General features: G+C 36.4%; 2 protein-coding genes across 7 annotated transcripts; one reads left to right on the top strand and one right to left on the bottom strand.

Moving 5' to 3' along the window:
* The first annotated feature begins 3,120 nt into the window (after positions 1–3,120).
* LOC104234126 (transmembrane emp24 domain-containing protein p24delta3-like) lies at positions 3,121–10,769 on the top strand. Its single transcript, XM_009787625.2, has 4 exons — positions 3,121–3,468; positions 9,489–9,695; positions 10,240–10,316; positions 10,395–10,769. Exons 1-4 carry the CDS (start codon positions 3,247–3,249, stop codon positions 10,537–10,539), a joined length of 651 nt encoding a protein of 216 aa, XP_009785927.1. The 5' UTR covers positions 3,121–3,246; the 3' UTR covers positions 10,540–10,769.
* Positions 10,770–12,859: 2,090 nt separating this feature from the next.
* On the bottom strand, positions 12,860–16,005 carry LOC104234125 (probable E3 ubiquitin-protein ligase RHC1A). Of its 6 annotated transcripts, XR_712883.2 has the most exons (4): positions 15,030–16,005; positions 14,259–14,343; positions 14,082–14,148; positions 12,860–13,242 (listed from the first exon to the last, which is right to left on the bottom strand). XR_712883.2 is itself a non-coding variant. In XM_009787623.2 (2 exons), exons 1-2 carry the CDS (start codon positions 15,898–15,900, stop codon positions 14,309–14,311), a joined length of 906 nt encoding a protein of 301 aa, XP_009785925.1. In that variant the 5' UTR covers positions 15,901–16,005; the 3' UTR covers positions 13,725–14,308. The 6 variants fall into 6 exon arrangements, 1 of the variants encoding a protein (XP_009785925.1); XR_712881.2 differs by having other exon boundaries at positions 14,082–14,343; XR_011401098.1 differs by having other exon boundaries at positions 14,140–14,343.
* Between the last annotated feature and the right edge of the window lie 9,603 nt (positions 16,006–25,608).

The following is a 25,608-nucleotide window of genomic DNA, read 5'->3' as shown; positions in this document are numbered from 1 at the left end:
GGTAAGATTTTATCAATTTTAATTTTGAAAACTTCTTTCTGCTGAAGCAACAGTAACATGAGTTATTAACATTATTCCATAGAAATTTAGGTATTTGGAAAAGAATTAAATCTTTTTATTTGATTAAATGTATCAATTAAACTGTAATCTTCTAATTGTACTATTTTCCTTAATAATTTTAATTTAGAAAATTAATTTAAACCATCAATATCGAATTGTTTATTATGCTTTAAGGAACATTCAAGATTAAGGCAATATTTTTTTAAATTTCCAACATCTAGCGATCTTAGTTTTTACTACCAACTAGAAAGCCAATAATATTTTCATATGCTTTGAATTGTTCAAATCTATTTTGAAGTGAAAAAATAGCATTACATATTATATATAAAAGTAATCAATTCTAAAGGACCCTTCGAAAGATTTTGAGATTTCTTTATCAACATTAACATCAAATTGTTACTACCTATATATCACATGTTTCTTACGAAATTCGGGTTCGATATTCATTTCAATTGAAATTTCCTAGGTAGAAATCATAGTAGTTACACATCCTTCTTCTCTATAAAAGAAAGAAATTAAACTTTTTCACTTCATAGAACCTTTTTTAAAAACTTATACATAGTCTATTAGATGTAACATAAAAAGGGGCCTCTACAAATATGAGGCATAAGGCGGTTGTTTTACTTGCTTTATGAAAGGGTTGTCCCTGACCTGAAGACATGATTAACTCCATATCATGAGCATGTGTAGCTAATTCTTCAAAAAATTTAGGCTTGATACCCTGTAAGATGTAGCAAAATTCCCAATAGATTTCTTGAATACACATTTCTATTCCAGAAGCTTCACTAAGTCTGTCTTTGCAGTTGAGGCTTGCATTCCTCCATCGATTGATGAAATCAACAACTAGTTCATTATTCCATTGGCGTGTGTTCAGCCATACGCACAACGCGCCTTGTGCTGTAAAAGCGAATGAGAAATTCATGTTCAAGTTGCTCCCAACTATCGCTAGAACCAGCCTCGAGATTAGTGTACTAATAAAAAGAATTTTCTTTTAAGGAGCGAACAAACTGTTTGACAAGATAATCTTCATGGTTCCAGCATTATTACAAGTTTTGACTAAGTGTGCAATGTGTTGCTTTAGATTTTCTTTACCATATTGAAATTTTAGGGGTTGATAACCTTATGAGTCTCCTTTATCTTGCATCATAGGGAGCTTTCCAGGTGCATTACTTGAATCTCCCTCCATCATGCTTTCAACTCTATTTATCAGCTTGACAATTTGATTTTCATGATCTTACATATCCTTCATTAACCCTTCAAATGTCTTTGTTAAATTTGCGAGTTCTTAACAGTTGAAGTATTAGTCACCATTTCTTGGATAACCGCCGTGGATGGTGGAGCAAAGCATGGATTTTCTGTTATACCATACTTTGAGTAAAACAACTCACGTAGAGTGATTGGAGCAGATTCAGTGATCAAGACATCATCATCATCATCCTGTGTGATGAGATTCTTAGATCTTGATGGGCTAAGTAGAGTTAATGTCTCCTCAATAATTTCAGCAATGTTCGCTCATTCTGATTCAGTTGAAAAAGATCTTGCCCCATTTGAGGAACGAAAATCAAAGGTAGGAACTGATGCAGACGACACTTGAAATGCTTGTTATCCCAACAAGTTTGCTTTGTTCCTAGTAATATGTCCTACGCTTTCCATAGTAGCGTCCAACAAGTTTTCCACATCAGAGTAAAACTTGAAATTCATAGCCCTAACAATAGTGAATTTGAAGTTGGTCTTCTTAGGAGCCATTTTTGTGTCTTGAAATTTGGTAATTGAAAATATGAAAGATAGAGATTGTCCCACTGGGCGTGCCAAAATTTTATAACAACAAATTTTCACGTTGAGAAAAATAAATAATCAAGACTAAAAAAATTGCGTAACAAATGTAGTATTTGATTTCAAAAATGATTAGTGTTACAATATCTATGGTATTCCTCTGATTCTTCAAAAATATAAACTATCCGGATGAGCTTGATTTTGATTTTGATTCAAGAGCTTGTAAAGCTTGGTCTTGAATCTCTGTCTTGAACTTGAGTGAATTATCTGCCATGAACAAGTAATTTGATCTTGAATGCCTTGATATTTGATTCTCCCTCGTTCTTGATCTTGAACTTGAACTTGTAGCTTGAGTGCTTGAACTTGTAGCTTGTAGAGAAATTTGCGGCGTTTGATCCACAAGCTCTCTGCCTGCTTCTTGTTCTCACTTCTAGTGTCTTCTAGCTTTATGAAACCTCTATTTATAGTTGTAGGGAGTGGTATAGCTCTGCAATTTGATTGGTCCATTTGAATTATCAATACCATCTAGACACTTGACACAACTCTATTGATTGTTGATTTGACTTGGTATGCCACCATTTTTTGACACATGGCATGATTTCATTAGCTCATTTATTTTGGCTTGGATTGCCACTTCACTTTATATATGGCATGAGCCTGAGCTTTAAGATGGGCTAATAACTATTTGGACATTGGGCTAACAAAATGGGTTCATCATTTAATTTGTAGCTCAATTAGATGGACTAGTCCAACACATATATGTTGGACTTAAATAATTAATCCAATTACTAGCCACAATATTGTTTGGACTATCATCTTAAATTTTATATAGTCCATATTATTTTATAGATTTGATCCGATAAAATTTAATTTTTACATTCTTATTCACACATGTATTGGTCACACATTAAACTTATCATCATGTTTATCCGAAAATAGTTTATTTCTTTATAATTAGCTTTTATTTAAAATAAAAGAATATTAAACTATACAATTACACTAATATAATCAAACATGACATTAAAATATATTTTAATTAAATTGTGGTAAATAACTAAGTGAATTATAACTATTATACTGTACTTGACTTTTAATTATATGGTGCAACCATACCATAGAATGTATTACTATTGTAAGAAAAATAAAGTGAGCTTTCACAAAAAAAACACTAGATATTTTTTTCCATTTGTCCAAGCCCCACTTTCGGATCATAATTGCTTTATTATTAATTGAAAATGAATTAATATTAAAAACTATTAGTACTAATAACTTTGCATATTATAAAATAAAAGGGTTAGAAAAACAAAGTTCAAGTAAAAAACAAGGCTTGTTCCATTTCGTAGCCCCAGGGGAGATTCAATTTCGAAGATCGGAGAGTTACAACAAACCAGAATCTAAAGTAAGGATTAAGAGATGATGGGGGACAGTGGCAACGTGCGACAATTGATGTATTTTGCGGTGTTGTTGATGGTTGTGTGTTTATTGCAGAAGAAGGGGGAAGCAATATGGTTGAGTCTGCCGGCGACTGGTACAAAGTGCGTTTCCGAAGAACTCCACAACAACGTTGTCGTTTTGGCGGATTACGTTGTCATCTCCGACGATCATGTGCACCCCACCCCCACCATTTCCGCTAGGGTATGCATTTGCCTTTCTACTTTTTGCTCTTAAATCTTATGGAATCTTCATTTGATTTACTCAATTGGATATTTGTGATGATTGAATAGTTCAGATATTCCAAGCTTCAGGATTATAAGCTAGAAGAAATGTTACCTTTCAATTGTTACCCCTAGGATGAGCTGGAATAATGGTTTCTGTTGAATGATGGGTTAAGATTGGAGTGTGAATTTATTGTGTCTGTTAAGAGTGTCTAAGTGAAATTGGAGCTGATTATAGGATCTTGCCTAGTGAGTTTCTGGTTAATGTGTGAGTGAAGGTGCCTTGCCGATTTAGTTTTGAACCCAGTATTTATACGAAGGCTTTCGTTTGGTTGACATGACTAAAAATGATTATCTATTCAGTAAGATTGGTTTAATTGCTCTTTTTCACTTGGTTGACGTCACATCCATCTGCTAGTTTTTTGCTTATATATATAATAGTCTAGTTTGGCATAATGGTTTATCATTTTTTGGGTTATGGGGATTTTGCAGACTTACTTCCAGTGCTAATTTTAAAAAATTTGTTTTCTGAATCTGCGGGAGCTTGAGATTAAGTGGGTCTCTACTAATTTGAGCTTAAGTTTGCACTTTCCGTTAGTTGGTTGAGAGTGAAAATAAAGTCTTGTTTTCACATTGATAAGATTACTAAGCAATGCCTGCGGTGTCTTGGCTTCTCAACTCCGCACTTAGGACTCTAGGCTAATTTATTCATGAGGAAGAACATTGATAAACTTAGAGAATCAAAAAGCAGATACTGTTTCCTTTCTAGTGGATGAAAAGACGAACCTGACAAAAGCTCTCTCTTGTTATCTTTAAAAAAAATGAAAGTAGTCAGATTAGAATCATTGTTCAGTATTAGCCTAAGCCAAAATCAATCATATTTTCGCTGGAAATGACTAGTTTGCATGTACGATCTTCTATTTTATTCCTTGAATGGAAGTATTTCTAATTTAATTATAATGACCAGTGAAGGACTAGTGGAGAAGACATTGGTCTAGAATGCAACATTTGCATTTTGCATATTTCATTGATTTAGTAAAATAATATTTTGGCCAAATACCTGATAGCCCCTCAACTTGGTACGATTTGTCAGGTAGATACTCCAACTTAGCTAGTGACGAGATAGACATCTCTGCTCGACCGAGCTGTGTCACATGAACACCTCATGCTGACATGGCAAATCGTATGTTTTACACTTGCATTTGAGAGCGTAAAAAGCTTAAGTTATGCTTCTTCTCTTTCTTTTTTCCAAAACATTTCACATTCCTTCAAAAAAAATTGGTGAAACACAAAAAGGGAAAAAGAAGAATGAAAAGAGATGGACTATTTGATGAGTCTCCTGTGGGATTTTCCCGTTAGGTTCATTTTCAATGATGGTGAAGGTGACAGTTCACTGTCTGGAACAAAAGGGAAAAAGAGATGAAATGCAAAGGATAGGTGTTGTTTGCCAGTTGGAGGATTTCCGATAAAGCTTGGCGAGGCTTCACTTTTTACGATCTTCACTCGCTTGGAGATTTTTAGAGAAGTATATGTTTAGGTGCTATATTTTGGTTTTGCTTTGAGAGGAGGGCAGAAGAGAGGAGGTGAGAAGCGAGAAACTTGTTACTGAAAACTATTTTCCATCAATGTTCGCCAATGGAGGTCAGTTTTTCGGTGCTCTAGAGGTGTTCAAGGATCGTGGTGGTGCTGTCAAAAGAGGCCGGGTTTTTAACAGAGAAGGGGAGTTAGCGTGGTAGAAAAGAAGTCGTAGTTGCTGGAAAGTTTTTGCAGTCATGTCCTCTGGTGTTGAAGGTGAAGGTCTTTGATGATTTGAGGGGTCATTTTATATAGGTGATATAAGCATGAAAACACAAATGTAAAATGGAAATAGAAAAGGGAAGAAGAAGATTGAAGGTAGATGCATACTTGATTCTAATAGATAATAAATGGTAAAAGGAACCACATTCCCTTTTTGTTTTCGTTCTCAAAAAAAAAGGAACCACATACCTTTTATTAAGAAATCAAAGTAAAACCTAGTCTATATGAAACCCTTGAGAGTAATGATTCCTCAAGCAAGCTCCATTGTAGTTTTCAAGCAACAAATGCATAGTCCAATTCTCACAAGAGAGTTCTATTATTATCAAAGTCCAAATCCTGCAAAAGAAAGACTAAAGATTAGGCTATCATTGAGCTAAATACCCATAATTAGGCTCTTAAACAGATTGGCATTTTTAGTTACAAGATTCTGCCTAGTTAGACGTCACGAGGGATCGCGAATTCTGGAATTTCAGCTATCTTCACGATCATGATGTGCTCAGATCCAGCAGCTTTTATCTGATCCTTGTTTGCCAATTTTTCCTTTGATTCTTTATCTCCCTCCTTGGATTCCACTTGCACAATATTGTAAACTCCCATGGGTGATCCGAAAGTCTTCTAACGCCTCTATCTTCATGATTACTCCTTGCAAGTCCTTGAACTCCTTAGCTTGACTTCTAGTGAAAGGCCTTGATGCTCCTTGATTCATATCAATAAGGGAGTTGGGGTTCGTACCGGTGGCTTTACTGTGGTGTCATTAGAGGAAATGGGTGGTGTAGTGGTTTTGAGTGGGTGTTGTTTTGTGGTGGTGAGTGTTGAAGTTTGAGGTGAATCTGTAGTGGCTTTGTGATGGTTAAATGGCCTTCTGCACTGGTGAAGAAGGGAGTGGGTTACTGGAGGGGTGTGACGAAGAAGACGATTAAAGGGAGGTGGGATGCTATGTTGCTCGGATATGAGGTACCCAATATGAGTTGGATCTAAAGGTCGGAATGATCTTAATCTAAATTCTAAGATTAGGCGGTGCGAGTTGGAGGTAACCCACGTAGGTGCAGATTTAAAGCTCAGATTCGTCATAATCTAAATCTTAAAATTCGGGGTACGAACCCAAACATGGATAGGAGTGCTGAGATTCAGCTAAAAGTAATTCAAAATTTTAAAAATAGAGTTATGTGAAATATTATGTGAAAAACTTACATGTAGCTTGTAGACGGTAGTAATTCAATCCTTTTTTGTGATGTCGGTGGTGAGTAATTCAATCTATTATTCTAAGGAGTTATGGCAAGATTTCTTTCATTCTCCTACAATTTACACAACAAACTAGATGTTAAAACCACATTAAATTATAACAAATATAATAAAAATAACACCCAAGGGTGTGGCCTAATGGTCAGTGATGTGGGTTGAGAACTGTGAGGTCTTAGGTTCAAATAGTAATGGAGGCAAAAACACTAGGTAATTTCTTCTCGTTTGTCCAAGTCTTGGTGGGCTGAATTATCTGGTACCTGTTGCTGGTGGGAGGTAGCATGTACCTCGTGGAATTAATCGAGGTGCGTGCAAACTGGCTCGGAGCCACAGTAATCAAAAAGAAAAGTAAGATAATTTGACATAAAGAGAAAGAGAACTTACTTTTTCCAAGAAGCGTCTAACTCTTGATCTTGCTCCATGTTTGTCTTTGTTAATTAAAACAAAGAAAATATGTAACCTGTAGTGGCAATGAAAAATAAGACAACGTAAAGAAAGTGAAATATGAAATCTTAATATATAAGATTTTATTGACAGAAAGAAAGACACACGTGTCTGATTGTCATTGTCTCATAGCGTACACTTTAGCATTCAAAAATCGGTCAATTACACGACCACCAAACCAAAATAAAAATTCAGTAACCCCCAAGAACAATGAACTTTTGAACTATCAAAAACTGAAAAGCATATTCAGATTATGAACTTGTTTTCTACTCATAGCCTTATCATATTAATTTCCAAAGACAATTGCATCTAATTGAGTTTCATCTATTGATGGTTCAATTAAATCATTAGCAATCTCATCAATATCAAAAGAAGCTCCACCTAAAGCAACATCGAAATGAAAATGAATAGAAATATTAGAAGGTTATGAAAAAGAAAAACTTATCATACTAAATAAATTAGTAAAGTAAATATCAAATCAAGGAGATCTAGACATACCCAAATCACATTACTTGCTTGGACCACATATATTGATCCTTTTTGCAAGAGAGAAAACGTACATTTTAATGCACAAGGACTATATCTTTGGCTCTTGCAGTAGCTGATTTTTTTTCTTAATATTGGGAATCAAATAAGTGCTCCAACTCCTTTCACAACAAGAGAAAGAAGCCAGTTGCTAAAACTTGTACACCATGCTTTGCAAAAGTGGAGCCGACACTATGAGCCACCAAGAAAGAGGCTCATCATACATCATAACCTCAATCACATGAGGCTCATTAAAATAACCATTCCCATTACAAAATGCGCCATACTCCATAGACAGTTGCTTTAAATATATGAATTTTTCAAGTATGTTTGGAAACATTTGATCCTATTCGATAAAATCTCTCTATCATCGTTAGGAGTAAGTATTCAAATGACATTGTTTTCACCTCGAAGCCATATATTATTTTGGAACTGATGAACGTGCTATACAATGCAAAGATGTATTACTCTTGTTCCACCTTAGCCACAAAAAATTCTTAAATTATATTAAAAAAATCGAATTGTCTTCACTTCCTCAATCATTGTCCCACATATCATAAATAAGATGCAACTTTGGAGAACTAAGATTGACACTTAAAGCACAAATACAATTGGTTGCATAAACTTCAAAAGTATTCAATACTATCACACTATTATCATTCAGTATAAGAGTTTAATTCACGCATTTTAGCTTCAATTCCATTTTCTTCTTTATAATTTACTCCGTGAACACTAGTCATAAAAATCAGCGTTGTCAAAGGCGCGCTTAAACCCTTAAGTGAGGCTCAAAACGTGTTGAGCACTTTGCCTCGTTTAGTGGGTGCTTTAGTGTCGTCGTCAAGGCTCTAAGGCATACTTTTCCTTATCAATGAGCGTAATCTTGAAAAGGTGACAGTAAACTATTGATAGTTCATTTTGTCATATATTTTTTCAATTTCTTTGTCCATATATTTGTTATTCATGCTTATAATTTATTAGTCTTGGACTATACATACATATTTGTATTCTTATTCCATTTGCAACTTTCTTCATGACATCTAACGCTTTATATTCGATTTTGACTACTCTTCCCTATATACAAGAGGTTCTCTACTCTGCCCAAAATTAGAGAGCCTTGCATAAAATTACGGTTCTCTACAAAAGCCACCCGAACATCTGAACAAATAGGAATCTCGTGGGTGCATAGATTTCCTTGTGTGATTTTCAGGTATTAACATAGACAGACACATACAGTAGTTGATGTGAGAAAATAGAGAAAATCCTTGTGTCTCTAGACGGTTGTGAGAGAGAGCAGAAACCAGTATACATTGCAAATATGTGAATAGTGATGTCTAACATTGAGTGTTATTATAGCTAAAAGTTTATGATGGCTAATTGGTAGGTAACACTGTTAGGGCTTTTGCAAAATGGTGAACCAAGAGCATGTATTCCCCCATAATTAAGTAGACAGATGGTTGTCCGTTATTGGAATTATTTTCTTCTTAAAAGCTTTTGCCATCCATTCAAAAGCATAGTTATAAAGGCTTTATCAAAGTGTATTCTTAATTTGCTCGGTGTAACTTTTAAGTTACTGTTGAAATTATATCACGTGCTTATTCTTTTTTATGTCCATCTCTGTGCGTTCACAATGCTGGTCCAGTAATGCTAGAAATATAAAATAAAAAGCTGTGCATTGTATCTTGTTATATAATTTCACTACATTTTGATGACAGTCAAAAGCAAAAACTCACACATACACACAAAGTAGAGTAGGGTGCTGGAATCCGAATAATTTGATTTCAGGTGGCATTGATTTGTATATAATGGATTTTGATGGCCCTTCTTTAAAAGGAATAGCTTTTGGGGTGGTGTATATTTGCCTTCTTTTACCCCCTTGAGCCTCAGTCAGGATTTGCTACGTATTTAGTTGAGAAAGCCAGTTAGCTCATATGTTGGCCTAGAACATAAATAGATTCATGTTGACTGAAAAATGTGACTTATGTATTAATTTTGCAGGTCACCTCGCCATATGGGAACACCCTTCATCACAAGGAGAACATAACACATAGTCAGTTTGCCTTCACAACTACTGAGGCTGGCAACTACTTAGCATGTTTTTGGGCTGATAATCCAGGAGGTGGGAGTCTGAGTGTTAACATTGACTGGAAAACTGGAATTGCTGCCAAGGATTGGGAATCAGTTGCCAGAAAAGAGAAGATAGAGGTGAGATATTGAGTAGTTCAATAGGGGAACCAATGATGGTATCTTGTATCCAACATCATGGAGAGTAGCGACAGTGAAAGCAAGACCGGCAAATTTCTAAAATCTATTCATTCAATGCCTCTTGATAAATAAGTTACTATGATAGACATGGTGGCATAATATGATTCCTTCTTTACATAAGATGGTTGATGAATAACAGATCATATAGTGAGGCAGAGTCTATTTGAATTGGTGGTAGAATTACTTGAAAAGACGAGAAGTTGTAAAAATTACTAGTAAATTTTGCTGTTCCACATGAATCCTAGATCTTTCCCTGCATTTTCTTGTCATTCTGTGTTTTGTTTGGCATGGTTCTGTGCATAGAAAACACTTGCAAGTATTTTTGACATTGATATATGTTTGGCATGGTGTAATGGATACTCCTGCCCATATATTGACTCTGGGAAAGGATCATATATGGTGCTGTTATCTTGTTCTGTTAAGTTGATATTTCCATTGTTCTAAAAGCTCTAAGAATTTTACTTTAACTTTCTACCTGTGGTAGGGTATTGAACTCGAGCTGCGAAAGCTTGAAGGAGCTGTGGAGGCCATTCACGAAAATTTGATTTACTTGAAGAACAGGTATATAGCTTATGGAGGCAAGAATTTTTATTTGTTTAGTTTTGTTCTTTAATCTTTTTACTCTTTTTGCCCCTTCAGGGAATCAGAGATGCGGGCAGTGAGTGAAACGACTAATGCACGGGTTGCTTGGTTCAGTATCATGTCTTTGGGAGTCTGCATTGTAGCATCAGTGCTGCAAATATTATATTTGAAGCAATATTTCCAAAAGAAGAAGCTAATCTAGACTTTCTTTAGGTGAAAATTTTTCCGGGCTAATAGAAAAAAACCTTAGTTCTACCATCTTTTGACACTTTTGTTAGCAGTGTTTTTTTGTGATATTAGTGGATCCAGCTTTTACCGTGTCAAACAACAAAGAGAAGATTTAATGTCCAGTTTTTTTGTGCATACATGGACAGAAATACTATGTGCAGCATAACTTGGAACTATTTGCTTTTCTTATTGTCCTTGAGTTGACAGTGTTGTACATTCTCTGAAGCATCTGCTTAGTTAAGTAGCACCACTATTTGCCTCAAATGATTGTGAGCTCTGGGTTAGGTGATGGTTTAAGTTACATACACTAAACAGTGTAAATAATTTCTACACTATCAACACAATTCAACTGGATATAATAGGTTATTTCATTTTCAAGGTTAGCACGTTAGATTTGTTATGAAAAATTACATATTGTCGGTGAACTAAACCTAATAGGGTAAAAATAAAACTTAACCTAATAGGGTAAAAAAAAATTTACTGCTAGCGCATGGAAATTAAATCGTAGTTTATTATAGTATAGTTGCTCTTTTATTTTTGGAATGAAATAGAAATCAGTTCATTCCCCTAAATGGGTTCTATGGTTGCACATAGTCCTTTTCTTGACGAAAATGTATGATTAGTTTCTCTTTAATTGATTATGGAAGAGCTGTTATGGAACAATGAAGATTAGGGCTAATAGATATACCCATAATAAATAAATATAAAAAAAAAAATCTCTGATGTGCTTGTAAAAATTACATTATCTCCCTTTTTATACAATTAAATGTGTTCTTATCCAATTAGTTAACTGATTTGTGCATATACCATGGTATTGTTAAAAAGATTGAGAAGCCTAAGCAAAAGGATAGTTTTAGAAGAAATCACTGCAGATTGTTATGCTTCAGTTTTGTTTAACATAGTTCAATTTGAGATTAATGAAGTAATAGTATATGCAATTGGTAAGTCTATCTCTAACAGCAGCACTAGCTCTTTTACACTGCTTAAATAAGGAGGATCTATAATTTTTAAAAATACAGTTGAAAACTTTGTAATTAGAAGGTGAAAACCAGAGAAAGTTTGTGTAATTAAATCCTTTATTTCTGTTTGCCTTCGGAATAAATTAACAATGGCTTGTAAAAGCCTCTGAGGTAACGGTGATAAGTGGGCTGGTCCGGGTCCTAAACGGGCCAAGTGGGCCGATCCAAACGGTCCCGGGCCGATCCCAAATTAAAGGGGCCAAACTGTCCCGATCCAAATGGTCTTTTTGTAGGAACCGGCCCGGGAATGGGCTCACGAACTCATGGTCCCGGGCTAAACGGTCCCGGCCCGCGGGCTAAGTGGGCTCAACGGATATTTTTTTAAAAAATATTAAATAAAAATTAGAGACAAGAAGATGTTAAAAAAATATCTAAGGCAATGCCTTGTAAATTTTATTATAGAATTGTGACCTAAATATTTTAATTCAAATTTAAAGTCTAAAAACAAAAATATTGTAAAGAGATATTCGAAGCAATGCCTTGTAATTATAGAAGAAAATTAGAAGGAGATTGTGATAGATTGATGATTTTGTAAGAAAAATGAAACAATGAGGGGTATTTATAGTTGAAAATAGAGAAAAAGTGTAATTATAAAAAGTTTGGGATTAAAATAAAGTTGGGGGTTAAATGACTATTTTGTAAATAGTCAACGGCTATTTTGGGTGACCCAACGGCCAGATTTTAAATGCCCTAATAGGTAGATTTTTTTTTAAATTTTGACCGTTGGGACTGTTTGGCCCGCCGGGGACTAGTCCAGTCCCGGTTCCAATCTATAGCGGCCCACGAATACTGGTCCAACCGATCCAGGACCGGGACAGTCCCGGTCCCTGACCGGTCCACTTGCCACCTTTACTCTGAGGTCGATCTTATAAACGACGAACGAAACTTGGTTCAATTTGCATAGAAGTTTATTTACCAACAAATGAATAGGTCTTAAACCAAAATAGTAATTAAATTTGAAAAGTCTGCGCAGACATCGTAGCAGAAAACATAGTAAGTGATAAATAAACCTGGCGTAGAAGATTGAGAAAAGTACTAAGAGTTAGTATGTTTTACTCACTTTTTGCGCTATATTTACATACTTGAATAAGCAACCGCAAATGAGCTAACTCCCTATGCTGTTTAAGATTTCCAAGGAGTGTAGAATTAAGAAAGTGAGTGAACTCAAATTTATCAATATTATGATCAGCACAATTTGATGGAACAGCTGCTCAATCCATCATTCCTTAAAAGATGGAAGGGCTGCTCAATTAAAAATCATTAAAAAATCTTCACAAGAATAAGTACTAGATTTTACACACCAAATTTGATTTAACTAGCTAGCTTGTTCATTAAGCTATAATTTGATTTTACAACAAACGAGAACAGATAGTTTACATGGTAGAAATGGATCCGTTCTTTTCTTTTTGTATCGTCAGGGTCAATTCTTTTCAATTAATGTGATTCCCATCATTTTGCCTAACAATATATATATCCCATAGTTCTGATTTTTGAAGTTAAAGTTTGCTATTGACAACAATCTTGACCATGAAATACATAAACCAAAGCTTCGTGGCCATCATTTTGTCTGAAAATGCTTCCAAGGCTCTAAAATATTGCTGTTCTCGAAATCAAAAGTCATTAGCATCAATGAGTTGAGTTCCATGCAAAAGTATAAACTGCAAAGTATCCAGGATTTCCAAAGAAGTCATATTTACTATTTGTGGGAGTCATGTACTTTACATTTTTTTATTCTTGACAGTATTATATAGTATATAACATAGAAGATATTACATAAATGGAAGAATTTATAATGTCAATGGCATAATAGATTTTTCAAGTGAAAGTATTTTAAAATCCGGCAAAGGTGACTTTTGCGATAACTAGAGCAAAGTAAAATGATTTTTTTGTAACAAAAAAAAAAGCGATGATTTTTGAGTAATGAATATAAAGTTGAATGGTCATCCATGAAATTTACTCATTTGTTTCAATATTTAATCTTGAGTTTAGCTTTTAGACACTGACAGAATAAATTTTTATACTATCAGATCACCTAAAAGATAATTACATATTACTTTCCATAATAATTGCGATAGTTCCTAAAAGATAAGATAATTTACCTACAATAGGTTAAAATAAAGTTAGTAAAAATTATCTACACTATGTTCTTATAGGATTCATGTTTGTTAGTCACTCGGAGATGTTAAAGGGTGGATATTGTGCATATTGGATAATGAACTTTTTAAAAATGGGTCGAATGTAGATAAGAACTATATTATCCACATAGAAAATGAATAACCAAATGGATAACCTATGGATAACTAATGTGTTTTAACTTTTACATTTATAATGCCTCAAATTGGGGTTTCATCAAGTTTGGAAGATTAAGAATTCTCTCAAAAGCGATCATATTCATGAAGCCATGGATAATATGAGTAACCATATTATCCGCCGGATAACCCGTTTTTTATCCGTATCAAATAGGTTGGGTCGGATAATTATCCATTTTTTGAATTACCCGTTTTTGACCCGCTCATATCCGATCCAACCCGCTCGTTTGCCGCCCCTATGCATACCTGTTAAGCCTAGTTTTATGATCCCATTGGCAGAACATTTCTCAGGTCAGATAAGTTGTAACTTGTAACATACCTGCCTAATGAAGCAAAGAGTACTGGAAAAAAAAAAAAAAGACTACTCTGTGATGTTTCTTCAATGGAAGAAGGGATCTAATCAGCAGCCTTCATGTCAAAGAATGTTCCATGTATTCCACCATGGTATTCCTATCCCAAATCAAAGAAAAATATGTCACCATAGTTGGAAGAGTTTTCACTATGCAAAAAAATATACTATACCATCAAGTCACCTAAAAGATAATTAATTTATGAGAGTGGAATTAGTAACCTGCTGGAAAATAAAGTAGGTTACCTGAGATAGTAAATCAAAGTATTGAAAACTTTTAAGCTGTTAGTTTATATTAGTTATATTTTATGATCAAGTGTCATGCCAATTCGTTTGGCGAGGTTTAATGATGGTGAGATAGAAGGTTAGTTAAGTATTCTTTAACAAATGAATTTTTAAAGGTATAATTAGGATATCAAATGAAGTAAGTATATGAATCTAGTTGGAAAAAGCTATTCGGTCGGGTCTACTCATAAAGGGTGTTAACTAGCCCGTTAGCCCATTACTCCGTCCTTCTTCTAAACCCTACTTATAATTATAAATACACCATTATGAGTATTCAAAAATATAGGTTTTCCTAAATGACGATCTAGGGTTAGTACTTCTTTGCATCACAATAGGATATATTTCTTTGCATCACAATAGGATATATAGGCTGAACATAAAGGAAGTTCTGAATGACGGGTGACACAAGTTATGGTGCTATTGTTAACGAGAAACTCGTAAGTTTCCTATATAGGCTTTTGCTAAGAAAGAAAGAAAGAAAGGGGTTGAACCCAAATCTCACCTCCAAGAAAATCAGTGGTAGTATTATCAAGAGGGTAATTGAAGTATCTTTGTATCCAACTAGATAGCAAATTGACAGGCCACAAAGACATAAGCCTAGCCAAACCCCATACTAAAGGGTTCCTCGTGTCTTCTTCCTCTTCTTCATCATCTAAATTATCTCTACTATTGATGTAATTTCTTTGTTGAACATCATAGTTATTAGTGAATCCTTGCAGCTGATATCGACAAACCGGACAAGTATTATGGTTTTCCAGCCATGGAAAAATGCATTCAGAATGATAAAAATGTTTGCAGGGCAGCTCCCTAACTTCACTCCCAACTTCAAACTCATCCTTACAAACAGGACAAACAGTGTCATTAGCCAAATATCCATCTGTTAGTACAACTTTTGGCAATGCATCATTTGCTGAAGATGGCCCTGGCCTATCATTTCGAATCAACTCTTCCACCCCATTTTCGTTTGACGATTCCAGGGAAGTATTACTTGCTTGTAAAGAAAGTATATTTTCATCAGGGCCTATAAATTGGAGAATGGTTCGAGCATGTTGTCTAAGCTGATAATTTTCGTTACCATGATCAAGATTTTGTAGCCTAATTGACGGATCAAGAATTAGAGCCAAGGCATCAAGAAGACGCGAATTTGGAGATGGTTGTAGCCTGGTGACATCCGAAAGGACTAGCCTACGCCTTGAAACATCAAGACCATAGTGAATTTGGCCAAAACAACGAGGACATAATATTTCAGATGGATTGACTGAAGTTGTCCTGATTGATCTTTGGCATTGACGACACCAATAATAATGGAAAGTTCTCATTCTCTGGACTCCATTGACAACAACTTGAGGTCGAGGACGAGGGATCAAGGACATAATTTTTCTAGGAAGGTAGACGGATTTATCAAATGCAAAAATTAGAATTTAGAGGTGGGAAATAGAAAGAAAATGGGAAAGATTTTATATGAAAACAAGGGAGGGAAAAGGGGTGGCTTTTAGGAAATGTTTTGCATGAAAAGATTCTTTGTTCTCTAAATTTAAAGGCTGTTGTCCATTTTGCAGCTATCTTTACTTAGTCATTTATGTCTCCTCTGGCCAAAAGTAAAGCATAAATGAGACATAACACAAGTTTACATTGTAGGTGTTCTAGTTTATGAAGAAAACTATTTCCAAAAAACTTCTTTTTTCACCTGAAAAAAGGTTGAGTATCTCTAGTTGTGAATAAGATTTAGTATGTGATTGGAAATTATCAATCATACACAAACTTTGTGTCTTGACTATACCAATAGTTACCAACCATAAAAATTGTGAATTTGATGCAAGTGAAATCCAGTTTCAAATCAATAATGTCTGAACTTACACTAGAAATAGATACACTATGATTTTCATACTAACATTTCTCTTCTTTTTATTTTATTTTTTGGGACAGAACGAAACAATGACTGAGAAGACAATAAAATAAGGGATCGTTAGGTACTGGTTGGAGGAATCAATTTCAATATAAAATCTCGTGTAAGATAATGCAAGGTTGGTGGCATGACACAAAAATAATCGCCGCATAACTAATGCAACATTTGGCAGGGGCGGACTTAGAACATTGATTATAGGTTCCCTGGAACCAAGTAACTCTTGCGTAAACCTTGTATTTATATTAAGAAATTCAATAAATATTTGTAAATATCTAACTGTGAACTTAGTTATTATTGCATATTAAATTGAGATTACGGTAGGAAACCATAAACTTCATATCCTGGATCCGCCTCTGACATTTGGCAACCGATGCTAAGTAATGTTTGTATTAAGTTACGAAGGAATCTACTATGTGTTATTTATGTAGATTTGGAATAAAATATGAAATAAATATATAAGTAACTTAAAGTGAGATAAAATGTGAAGTAATACATTTAACTTCATAATTAGAAATGCAGAGATTAAACTAATAAAAGCAAAAAAAAAAAATACCCATTTAAAGCAAGTAATTATGTGAAACAACCCTTGATTATCAATTACCACATAATAATTACTTAATTAAATCTATACTATATTAAAAGCATGAAATGTTCAAGTGGTAATAAAGAAAATTTGTTTACTCTCAGAAAAGCACGAAACCTCTTAGCAAAATATTGTTCACCTTTTTTATCTTTTAAAATTAATTTTAAATTATTTTGCTAATATTTAAGACTTTGAAATAAATTAAGAGCTTAATTGTTAAAACTCTTTCCTTATTAATATAGGTATAAGTTTCAAAAGACTTGGCAATTTTCCAGTTTGTCTTGGCAATTCATACCTTCTAACAATTTTCCAGTTTGTCGACACTAGAAAATAGAGTCGCTCTCGGTTTTCCTTCACCTAGAAAAGGAAATTCTTGACACTAGAAAAATAAAAAAGATTCATGAATAAAAAAAGCTTCCTCTTTCGTCAGAAAGAGAAGTTTGCCTTGTACATATATGCTGACAAAGATAAAATATTGTATTTCACCTGGTTTGTTATTCAAGTGATGAACTCACTTATAACAGCTGATTTTTTTATTTTTATAAATAAATAATTAACGAAGGTGTTTATATAGTTTACAAATGTGATGAATTAAATTGTATGTAATAAGAAAAGAAAAAGACGATTGCGTAATTTGTTTTTGACTTTGTTGAAAAATTAACAGATTTTATTAGGTAAAGTGATGATTATAGTTATACATAGTTTTAACAAGAAACAAATGATTTATAAACGGTAAAAGTTTTAATCATTTTTTTTAAAAAAAAATTAATAACTAAAATATTTGTTGATTTTAAGGTCCTAAAAATAAAAAAAACTACAAGTCTTGTTTAATGTAAATTTTATTTTTAAAAGGTAAAAAGGTCAATAAATATTTTAACTATAATATATTATGTGACCAAAAAATTTATTTTGTTTTTAGTATCGGCCATATAAATAACAATAAAAAAATGGGCACATTGGTTCGCCTCCCTCCAAATATGTGTAATTGTGACCTTATTAACTTTCAGCAAATATGTATAATTTTTAATAACCCTCAGTTGGTGAGTGTATGTCTTCCTCGTCGATAAGCTTGACGGCTAATAGACAATCTGTTTCCACTTATAAATTTTGTATCCCATTTCTTTTGCTAGTTTAAACCCTTCTTTAATGCTACATAATTCCATAACTAGGCTGGAAGTTGGCTGCAACTTACATAATCGTCCGTTTGCATTTTGATACTACCATCCGTATTCAATTTTATCTTACTTGCACAAGATGAAAACCAAATTATTAGTTTGACTTGTCTTGAAATAAAGGTTTAATTAAAAGTACTTCAAAAATTTCCTTAGCATATATCTTTTGGTAGAATGCATAAGAATAATGCTGAATATGATGTATAGTAATGCTGATATTGGTGGAATTTTAAGTATATGATATGCTTAAAATAGGATGAAAAACCAAATAATCACCTGGTTTGTTATTCAAGTGATGAACTCGCTTATACCAGCTGGTTTTTTTTATTTTTATAAATAAACAATTAACGAAGGTGTTTATATAGTTTACAAATGTGATGAATTAAAATTTATGTAATAAGAAAAGAAAAAAACGATAGCCTAATTTGTTTTTGACTTTGTTAAAAAATAACAGATTTTATTAGGTAAAGTGATTATTATAGTTGTACGTAGTTTTAACAAGAAACAAATCGTTTCTTAGAGTAAGATGATAAGAAACAATTTGAACCTCGATTTTCTCGAACCTCTTATGATGACCTCATGCCCGTGACGTAGGCGCTTGAAGTGACCGGAAATACCATGTCAGCTCGCTTTCCCAAAACATCAAATGCGCTTCAGCACTGGTCGGCCACTTACGCCGCTGATCCGGCGCCGCCGTTATATAAATAGGAAGCTATTCTGTTGAACAAAGAACTGTACTTTTTTCATCTTCATCCACTTTTGATCTTTTCCCTTCTTTGCTTCCTTCTTTAATCATCTACTTCCATGGTTCGAACTTGCGATCACAAGGTCACATAGCAGAATCTTTAACAGTTACGCCAAGGCTCCTTTTTTCAAAGCTTCAATTCGAAACAACGAGAGAAGGGCGCCGAATCCTTCCCGCAACAGAAAATATGCGAACTTTACACTGCTACTCATCTCTCTTAACTTCAACCTGGTGTAGCACTTCATTCCTTTTGCTTTCCATGGAATAATGTGGCACTATCATCTACTAACTTTTGCATCCCACACCGGAACAATGTCTCAAGGATGAACATCCTTGGATCGTTGCTCATGCATCTTGCAACCTTCTTGGGTTTTCTTGCGATAGAAGGTGAAGCTACATCTTTTGGTCTTTTTCTTTTGCTGTTCTTTTTCAACGGATTATGGCCCAAAATTTCAACGGAGTGCTCAATCTCCGCTACTGGAAATATAGTTACATTTATCGAGGGTTTTCTGCCCTAAATCTCTTCGGGCATACAGATATTTACAAATATCAAAACGGGATCCCCGGGGAGGAGGTTCCCGAAGATGATGCTCTCCAGGACGTGGCCTTAAGAGTAGATTAGGTTCTTGGCTTCTGTTTTTTGTTTCTTTGTTCCCTTCGTGGATGTTGTAGTTATATTTTGTAACCATCCCTTGCAAATATAAAAGGATCTCTTTGTCTCATTTTTGGCTCGTGTTGAATTTCATTTCGTCTCTATTTGAATTTTGACTGCATAACTTTGGTGATGGGCCTGAACATCGGACTCGAAACATAATAAACCTTTAAGTTTTAATCGATCAATATAATACCCCTTAAGGTTTTTGTTAATCCTCGAGCTAAGCTTAAATTGATTTGATGTGAGCTCGGGATGTCGGGACTCTTGAGTTCGAGCTGAGTGAGAGCAAGGTTTCGAATTTGAATTAGATTTAGCCCTTAGGCTTCGTAGACAGTCCCCGAGTGATGATTTCCTCAAAATCGGGTAGCCCGTGGGCTTAGTAGTCGAGAGAGCATTTGTTCAAACTTGAAATAAAGTTATCCCTTAGGCCTTTATCTATAGTCTCCGAGTGAGAATTTTCCCAAACTCGGGTGGCCCTGGGGCTTAGTAGTCGAGCGAACACTTGCTCGAACTCGAGATAAGACGATAAGAAATGACTTGAGGTCCGATATCCTTGATGTCTCGGTCATGATGCCGATCTCGTGATGTCAGTGTCTGAAGTGATTGAGAGGTCGCGTCTGCACAGTTTCCAAGGCCATTAATTAGGGACGGCTGACGGTCGGCCTTTTGGCTTCCCCAATACGCTTGAGTGACTTTTATAAATAGGCTAACTTCTCAATTTTGCTAACTTTACTTCTTAAATCATTGCCAAATCTTGCTAGTTCTTTCAATTTCCCTAAAATCGTACTTTTCCCAATTTGTTCTTTACTCCATCAGCAACATTTTCTTCTCTATTTGAAATACAATGGCTAAAACATCCCAAACCGTTTCCCAACAAGAAAAAGCCTCTTCATCATCACATCCATCTAAAAGTAAACCGGTGGTGCCGCCTCGCGTCGAGGAGTGTATTCCCCCGCCCTGTGAAATAACATCTGATTTTAAAATTGAAAAATCTATATCGACACCAGGCCGATGCGAGCCCATGTCTCGATATATTTGTTTGATAACCAAGGATGAGCTTGAGCAGGTAAAGAAGGATTGTAAATGGGATGACAAAGATGTAGTGATTCCTTCCCTAGAAGAGGACATTACTACCCATAAAGCGGGGTACTTAAGCGTGTACACTACCCATTTACGCTAGGCCCAGTAGATCTAGCTCTGGGTCCCATAGACCTAGTTATTCTCGACTTCTGCGAACGTTACCAAGTGATGCTTGAATAGATCTACCCTTCATTCTGGCAGATTGTTCATCTGATCAAATTTTTCTTGATCCAGGTCGAGGGGATGCCTTTCACCTTCGACCATCTAATCCGTCTATACAGACCTCGACTATACCGAGGTGGTTTAATAAAACTGCAATGCCGATCCTTGAAATCTCTTTTCTCCAATATCGACAAGGACAAAGACCGAGGGTGGATGAGCCGTTTTGTCTGAATCAGGACCTCTGACCTGATTCCTGCTGAGAGAATGCCATTCCCCGATGAATGGAATATGAAACTTAAATGACTTTATACCTTGCTTCCCCTTTTCTTTCCTGGTTTTGCCTTCTTATCGATATAACCCATTTCTGATGATGCAGATGTCGCTTGGTTTCCTGGAGCAGTCCAAGATCTCGAGGGTTGGGTCCGCCAACTGGCCTCTACTTCCTCATATGTAGAGTGTTGTTGGTGTGATTTAGCCAAGGGCCGATGGGAGGCAAAAAACCACGGTGAGTTTTCTGGTTTACTTACTTGTGTTCCTTAATGCAATACTCACTCCATTTTTATGTAAGTCTCGGGGAAGCTGTTGAAATGCGGTCGCCCCTACCTAGTGAAGAAGAGATCTCAAAGTCTCCCAAATAAAAGAAGAGAAAGAGGGGGTCGTCTGCAAATACCCTGAGGCGAAAGAAAAGCAAAGCTCGAAAGCCCAAGGCTGACATCGTGGCCCTATCTCTGGAAACAGCTCAATGCCTTCGGGACTAGAAAGAAGAGGAAGATGATGATGACTGCCTCCTGGTAGCTCAGGAAAGAGGAAGCTCTAACGCTCCGAAGATCGATGAACCGACAGCAACAGATGCGGTTCAATCTCGAACCGAAGAAATTTCAGAGTGGAGATCGAGCAAAGTCCCCGAACCATCAGGCAGAAAAGGTGCACCTCATCCTGGGAGACATTTGGTGAGTGAGCTCGAAGAACCTAACTCCGAGGCTTTTCAAAGGCAGGATAACACCCTAAGTGAGTCACTTGGGGTAATCAACATAGATGACTGGTCGCAGGGTTCGGTGTTTTCTGAAGGGCAACTCCAAGAAGCCCACGGACATGGAGACTCTTGATGTGACAACGACTCATGAAGAGAACGATGTTTTTTGGGAGTGTCTCACGGGGATCGAAGAAGGTCCCGATCCCGATTCCTCATTTATTCTTGAGGAGGCTGAGAAGCTCCTAAAATAAGTAAGTTTTGTCTTTCATTATTTCGGGTTTAATTTCCATCTTTCTGATTCTGACCTCCTTTTCTTGTGAGAAGTCCGTATTGCTTCACCAACGAGCATTTTCCAAATCTCGGACTAAACTTGCCTGATGCGAAGCCGAGCGTAAGAAAGTCTCCAAAGAGAGGGACAGTCTTAAAATCCTCCATGTCAAGAAAGAGGGGGAGATTAGCGATCTACGAGTTGAATTGACGAAGGCCTGTCAAGAACGGGCCAAGTTCATTGAAAAGGTAATATAGTCTTCGAGGGTCTATTATGCACTTGTTTGTTTTGACGACTAATACTTTTAATTTTGCAATTTCATCAGAAGGGCGAATTAGTGTTGCAACTTCGGGAGGAGCTTAAGATGAAGGAGGCCGAGACCTTGGGGTGGAGGCAAAGCATGGACAATCTTGTCTTTGAGAAGGAAACTGTTCGAGGGCAGCTGACTTCACTCGGACGCCGACTTCAAAGTGTGAAGGAGGAGAGCCTAGCTCGAGGCCGCAAAATCGAGGAGCTTAAAGCTAGATCCGCTGCTAAGTTGGCCAAGGCCAAATTTGACGCTGAGCAACTATGTCTTCGTACCGAGCCGATGCTGAAGCAACTAATGCTCGGGAAAAGGAGATCTCTTCTGCGACAAAAATAAAGCTATCAAGTGCACTTGACCATGCTAGGCAACAATCTCGGAAGGTAACCCTCGAGGGGGTACATGCTCGCTGCTTCGATCTCTCAGCCGATATTGAAAGGGCGAAGATTTTGGAAGAAGAGGCTGCCGCTCTGCTTTCTGATAATGATGATTCAGCCAGTGGCTCCGAGAGTGGAGGAGACGAAGGTGAAGTCCCTGAGGGTGAGGCTCTTGAAGATGCGACTCCTGAAGATGTAGCTGCCGAATATGTGATCCCGAAGTAGTTTTTTAGGTCTCCTTATTTTGTTTTTGCGCATGTATCCCCTGAATAAATATCTTTTGTGATCATTTTTTGGAAATAGAAGAGGAACTTTTTATCTTATCTTTGACTTGTGTCAGATTTCATATTGTCTTCATTTATGGAATACTTCATTTGTATAACTTGAATGATTGGTCCAAGAATTAGTTTGGGCTTGGGATATAATAGACCCTTGGATCCTTATCGATAATAATCCTCAAGCTAAGTTTAAATCGATCCGATGTGAGCTCGGGATATCATGACTTTTGGGTCGAATGAGAATGGAGTCTCAAACTATAAGTTTTTGGTCCTCGAGCCTATCGAAGTTGGCCCTTGGGTCCTTATATATCGGCCCTTAGGCTCTTTAAGTTGGCCCTTAGGCTCTTTAAGTTAGTCCAATTCGGCCTCTAGAGCGGCTATATGATTTTTTCCTTATTTCGGCTAAAAAACTTGGTGAAAATTTATTTATGCCTTAGCATGTTGTTTTTGTACCGTTGGGTTTTTTCGAAGGTTCAACGTGTCGGAACCTAATTTGTGTACTGATAATCGAATACCTCTTGAGGTTTAATCGAGAGGTGATATTATCGAAGCCTTTAGACTATTCGAGGGCTGAATTCATCGAAGCCTATTAAATTATTCGGGGGCTGAATTTATCGAAGCCCATTATATTTCGCTTATGCCGAGGGTAGCCTGATTTAACTGATTTTTAATATTTGAAGGCCTTTTAATTTGTGGCGGAAGTTGGACGTCTCCGAGCCGCATTATTTTGGCCGTAGCCTTTATATGACCATAGTTTTTAATATGGACGTAGCCTTCGGGTATGCCTCTTGGACTTGTTTCCCGATGATTTTCGAATTTGTCTGAAAAGTTATTCCCCGATTATATTGGCCTTGGCCTTTGTTTCATGGGGATGCCTCTTTGAGGTCTTATGAGTCCAAGCTTTTCGATGACTCGGATGTACTGACTGTCGATGATAGTCCCCGAGTATTTTGGGGTGCATTTGAATTTTGGCTCTTGAGCCGCTTCTTGTAGGATTGTAAGTGTAGAGCTCGTATGATAGTAAACCTCTTTGAGACACAAAGTGTTTTTGATATAACTAGGATGCTTCTTCTAATAATCGATACATGCGTACATGTTTTGCCGTCGGGGCTCGACTATTCTATATGGACACGGTTCATTTGACCATTTGGCCAATAACAAAGTTCTCCTATCGGGGCCCTCTTAGGCATGAAGTATTTTCCTTTGAAAATATAAACTCCGAGGGTGATGCCCCCCAGTATTCGAGGTTGATTAAAAAGAAGCCTTGGATACTGTTAAGTTCTCCTTAGGTAGCACGCAGTTGCTGCCTTATTAAAAACCTTACCGGTAAAACCCATTTGGGACAAAATACGATTTAAGGGAAAAAGAGTGCAACACATGCTTTAAAACCTAAGGTCTTTGCGTAAAGAACAATGCCTCGAGCCCGTATGCCTTTGATGAACAGTAGTATCTGTAATGGGTTAGTTGTAAACTCAAATGGTCAAAAAGGATAAAACATACCTTAGCAGTAGTATCTTTTGTGTAGTGACATGTTCCAGTCATTTGGCAGTTGTTCACCTTTCATCGCGCTGAGTTTGTAAGGTCCCCTTACCAACAATTTCGAGGACTCAATACGGGCCTCCCTAGTTCGGCCCAGTTTTCCTTCATTGACCTCGAGTATCAAGGGTGACTTTTCGTAGAACTAAGTCCCCTATTCCGAAATGTCAGAGGATGGTCCTCCTATTATAGTATCTTTCGATCCTTTGCTTTTGCGCGGCAATTCAAACAAGTGATGCTTCTCATTTTTCATCTGCCATCGGGGTATGAAGCAAAGGCGGGCTAGGCGGATGTTGCTTTAATTCTTCTAAGGCTTGCTGACATTCTGGGTTCCACGCGAAGTCCTTTTCCTTTTTGAGCGAAGAGAAGAACTGGTGATTTCGATCCGACAATCTCGAAAAGAATCGACCCAAGGTAGTCATTTGCCCCGTTAGCCTTTGCACGACCTCCACGCTATCTACGATCGTGATACCCTCGATAGCCTTGATTTTGGTACCTCAATTTGATGCCACGGCGTCGAGGGACTCACCTGAGCTAACCCTGAAAGCACATTTCTCCGAACTAAGCTTCATGTTGTATTTCCTCAAGATCGCAAATGTTCCCTGTAAATGAACTAAATTGTCCTCTGCGCACAGGGACTTAACCAACATATCATCAATACAAACTTCCATTGTTTTGCCTATTCGTTTTTCAAACATTTTGTTAACTAGGCATTGGTATGTAGCTTCCTGCATTTTTTTAGCCCGAAGGGCATTACATTGTAACAATAGGTTCCAAATTTAATAATAAACAGAGTCTTTTCCTAGTCCTCCGGGTTCATCTGAATCCGATTGTACCCGGAGTAGGCATCGAGAAAAGTTAGGGTCTTGTGGCCAGTTATGGCATTGATCATGCGATCGACGCTTGACAAGGGGAAAGAATATTTTGGACATGTTCTGTTCAAATCCTTATAATCTATGCACATTCTAAGTTTGTTTCCTTTTTTAAGAAGTTCGGTTACTTGTGGTTCCGTCGGTTGGGGCTATGATGGCTATTTGGCCGC

The sequence above is a fragment of the Nicotiana sylvestris genome, chromosome 7 (genome assembly GCF_000393655.2).
Source record: "Nicotiana sylvestris chromosome 7, ASM39365v2, whole genome shotgun sequence".
Lineage (NCBI taxonomy): Eukaryota > Viridiplantae > Streptophyta > Magnoliopsida > Solanales > Solanaceae > Nicotiana > Nicotiana sylvestris.
Note: the sequence above shows the minus strand (reverse complement) of the source record. Positions and strands in the feature narration are given on the sequence as shown.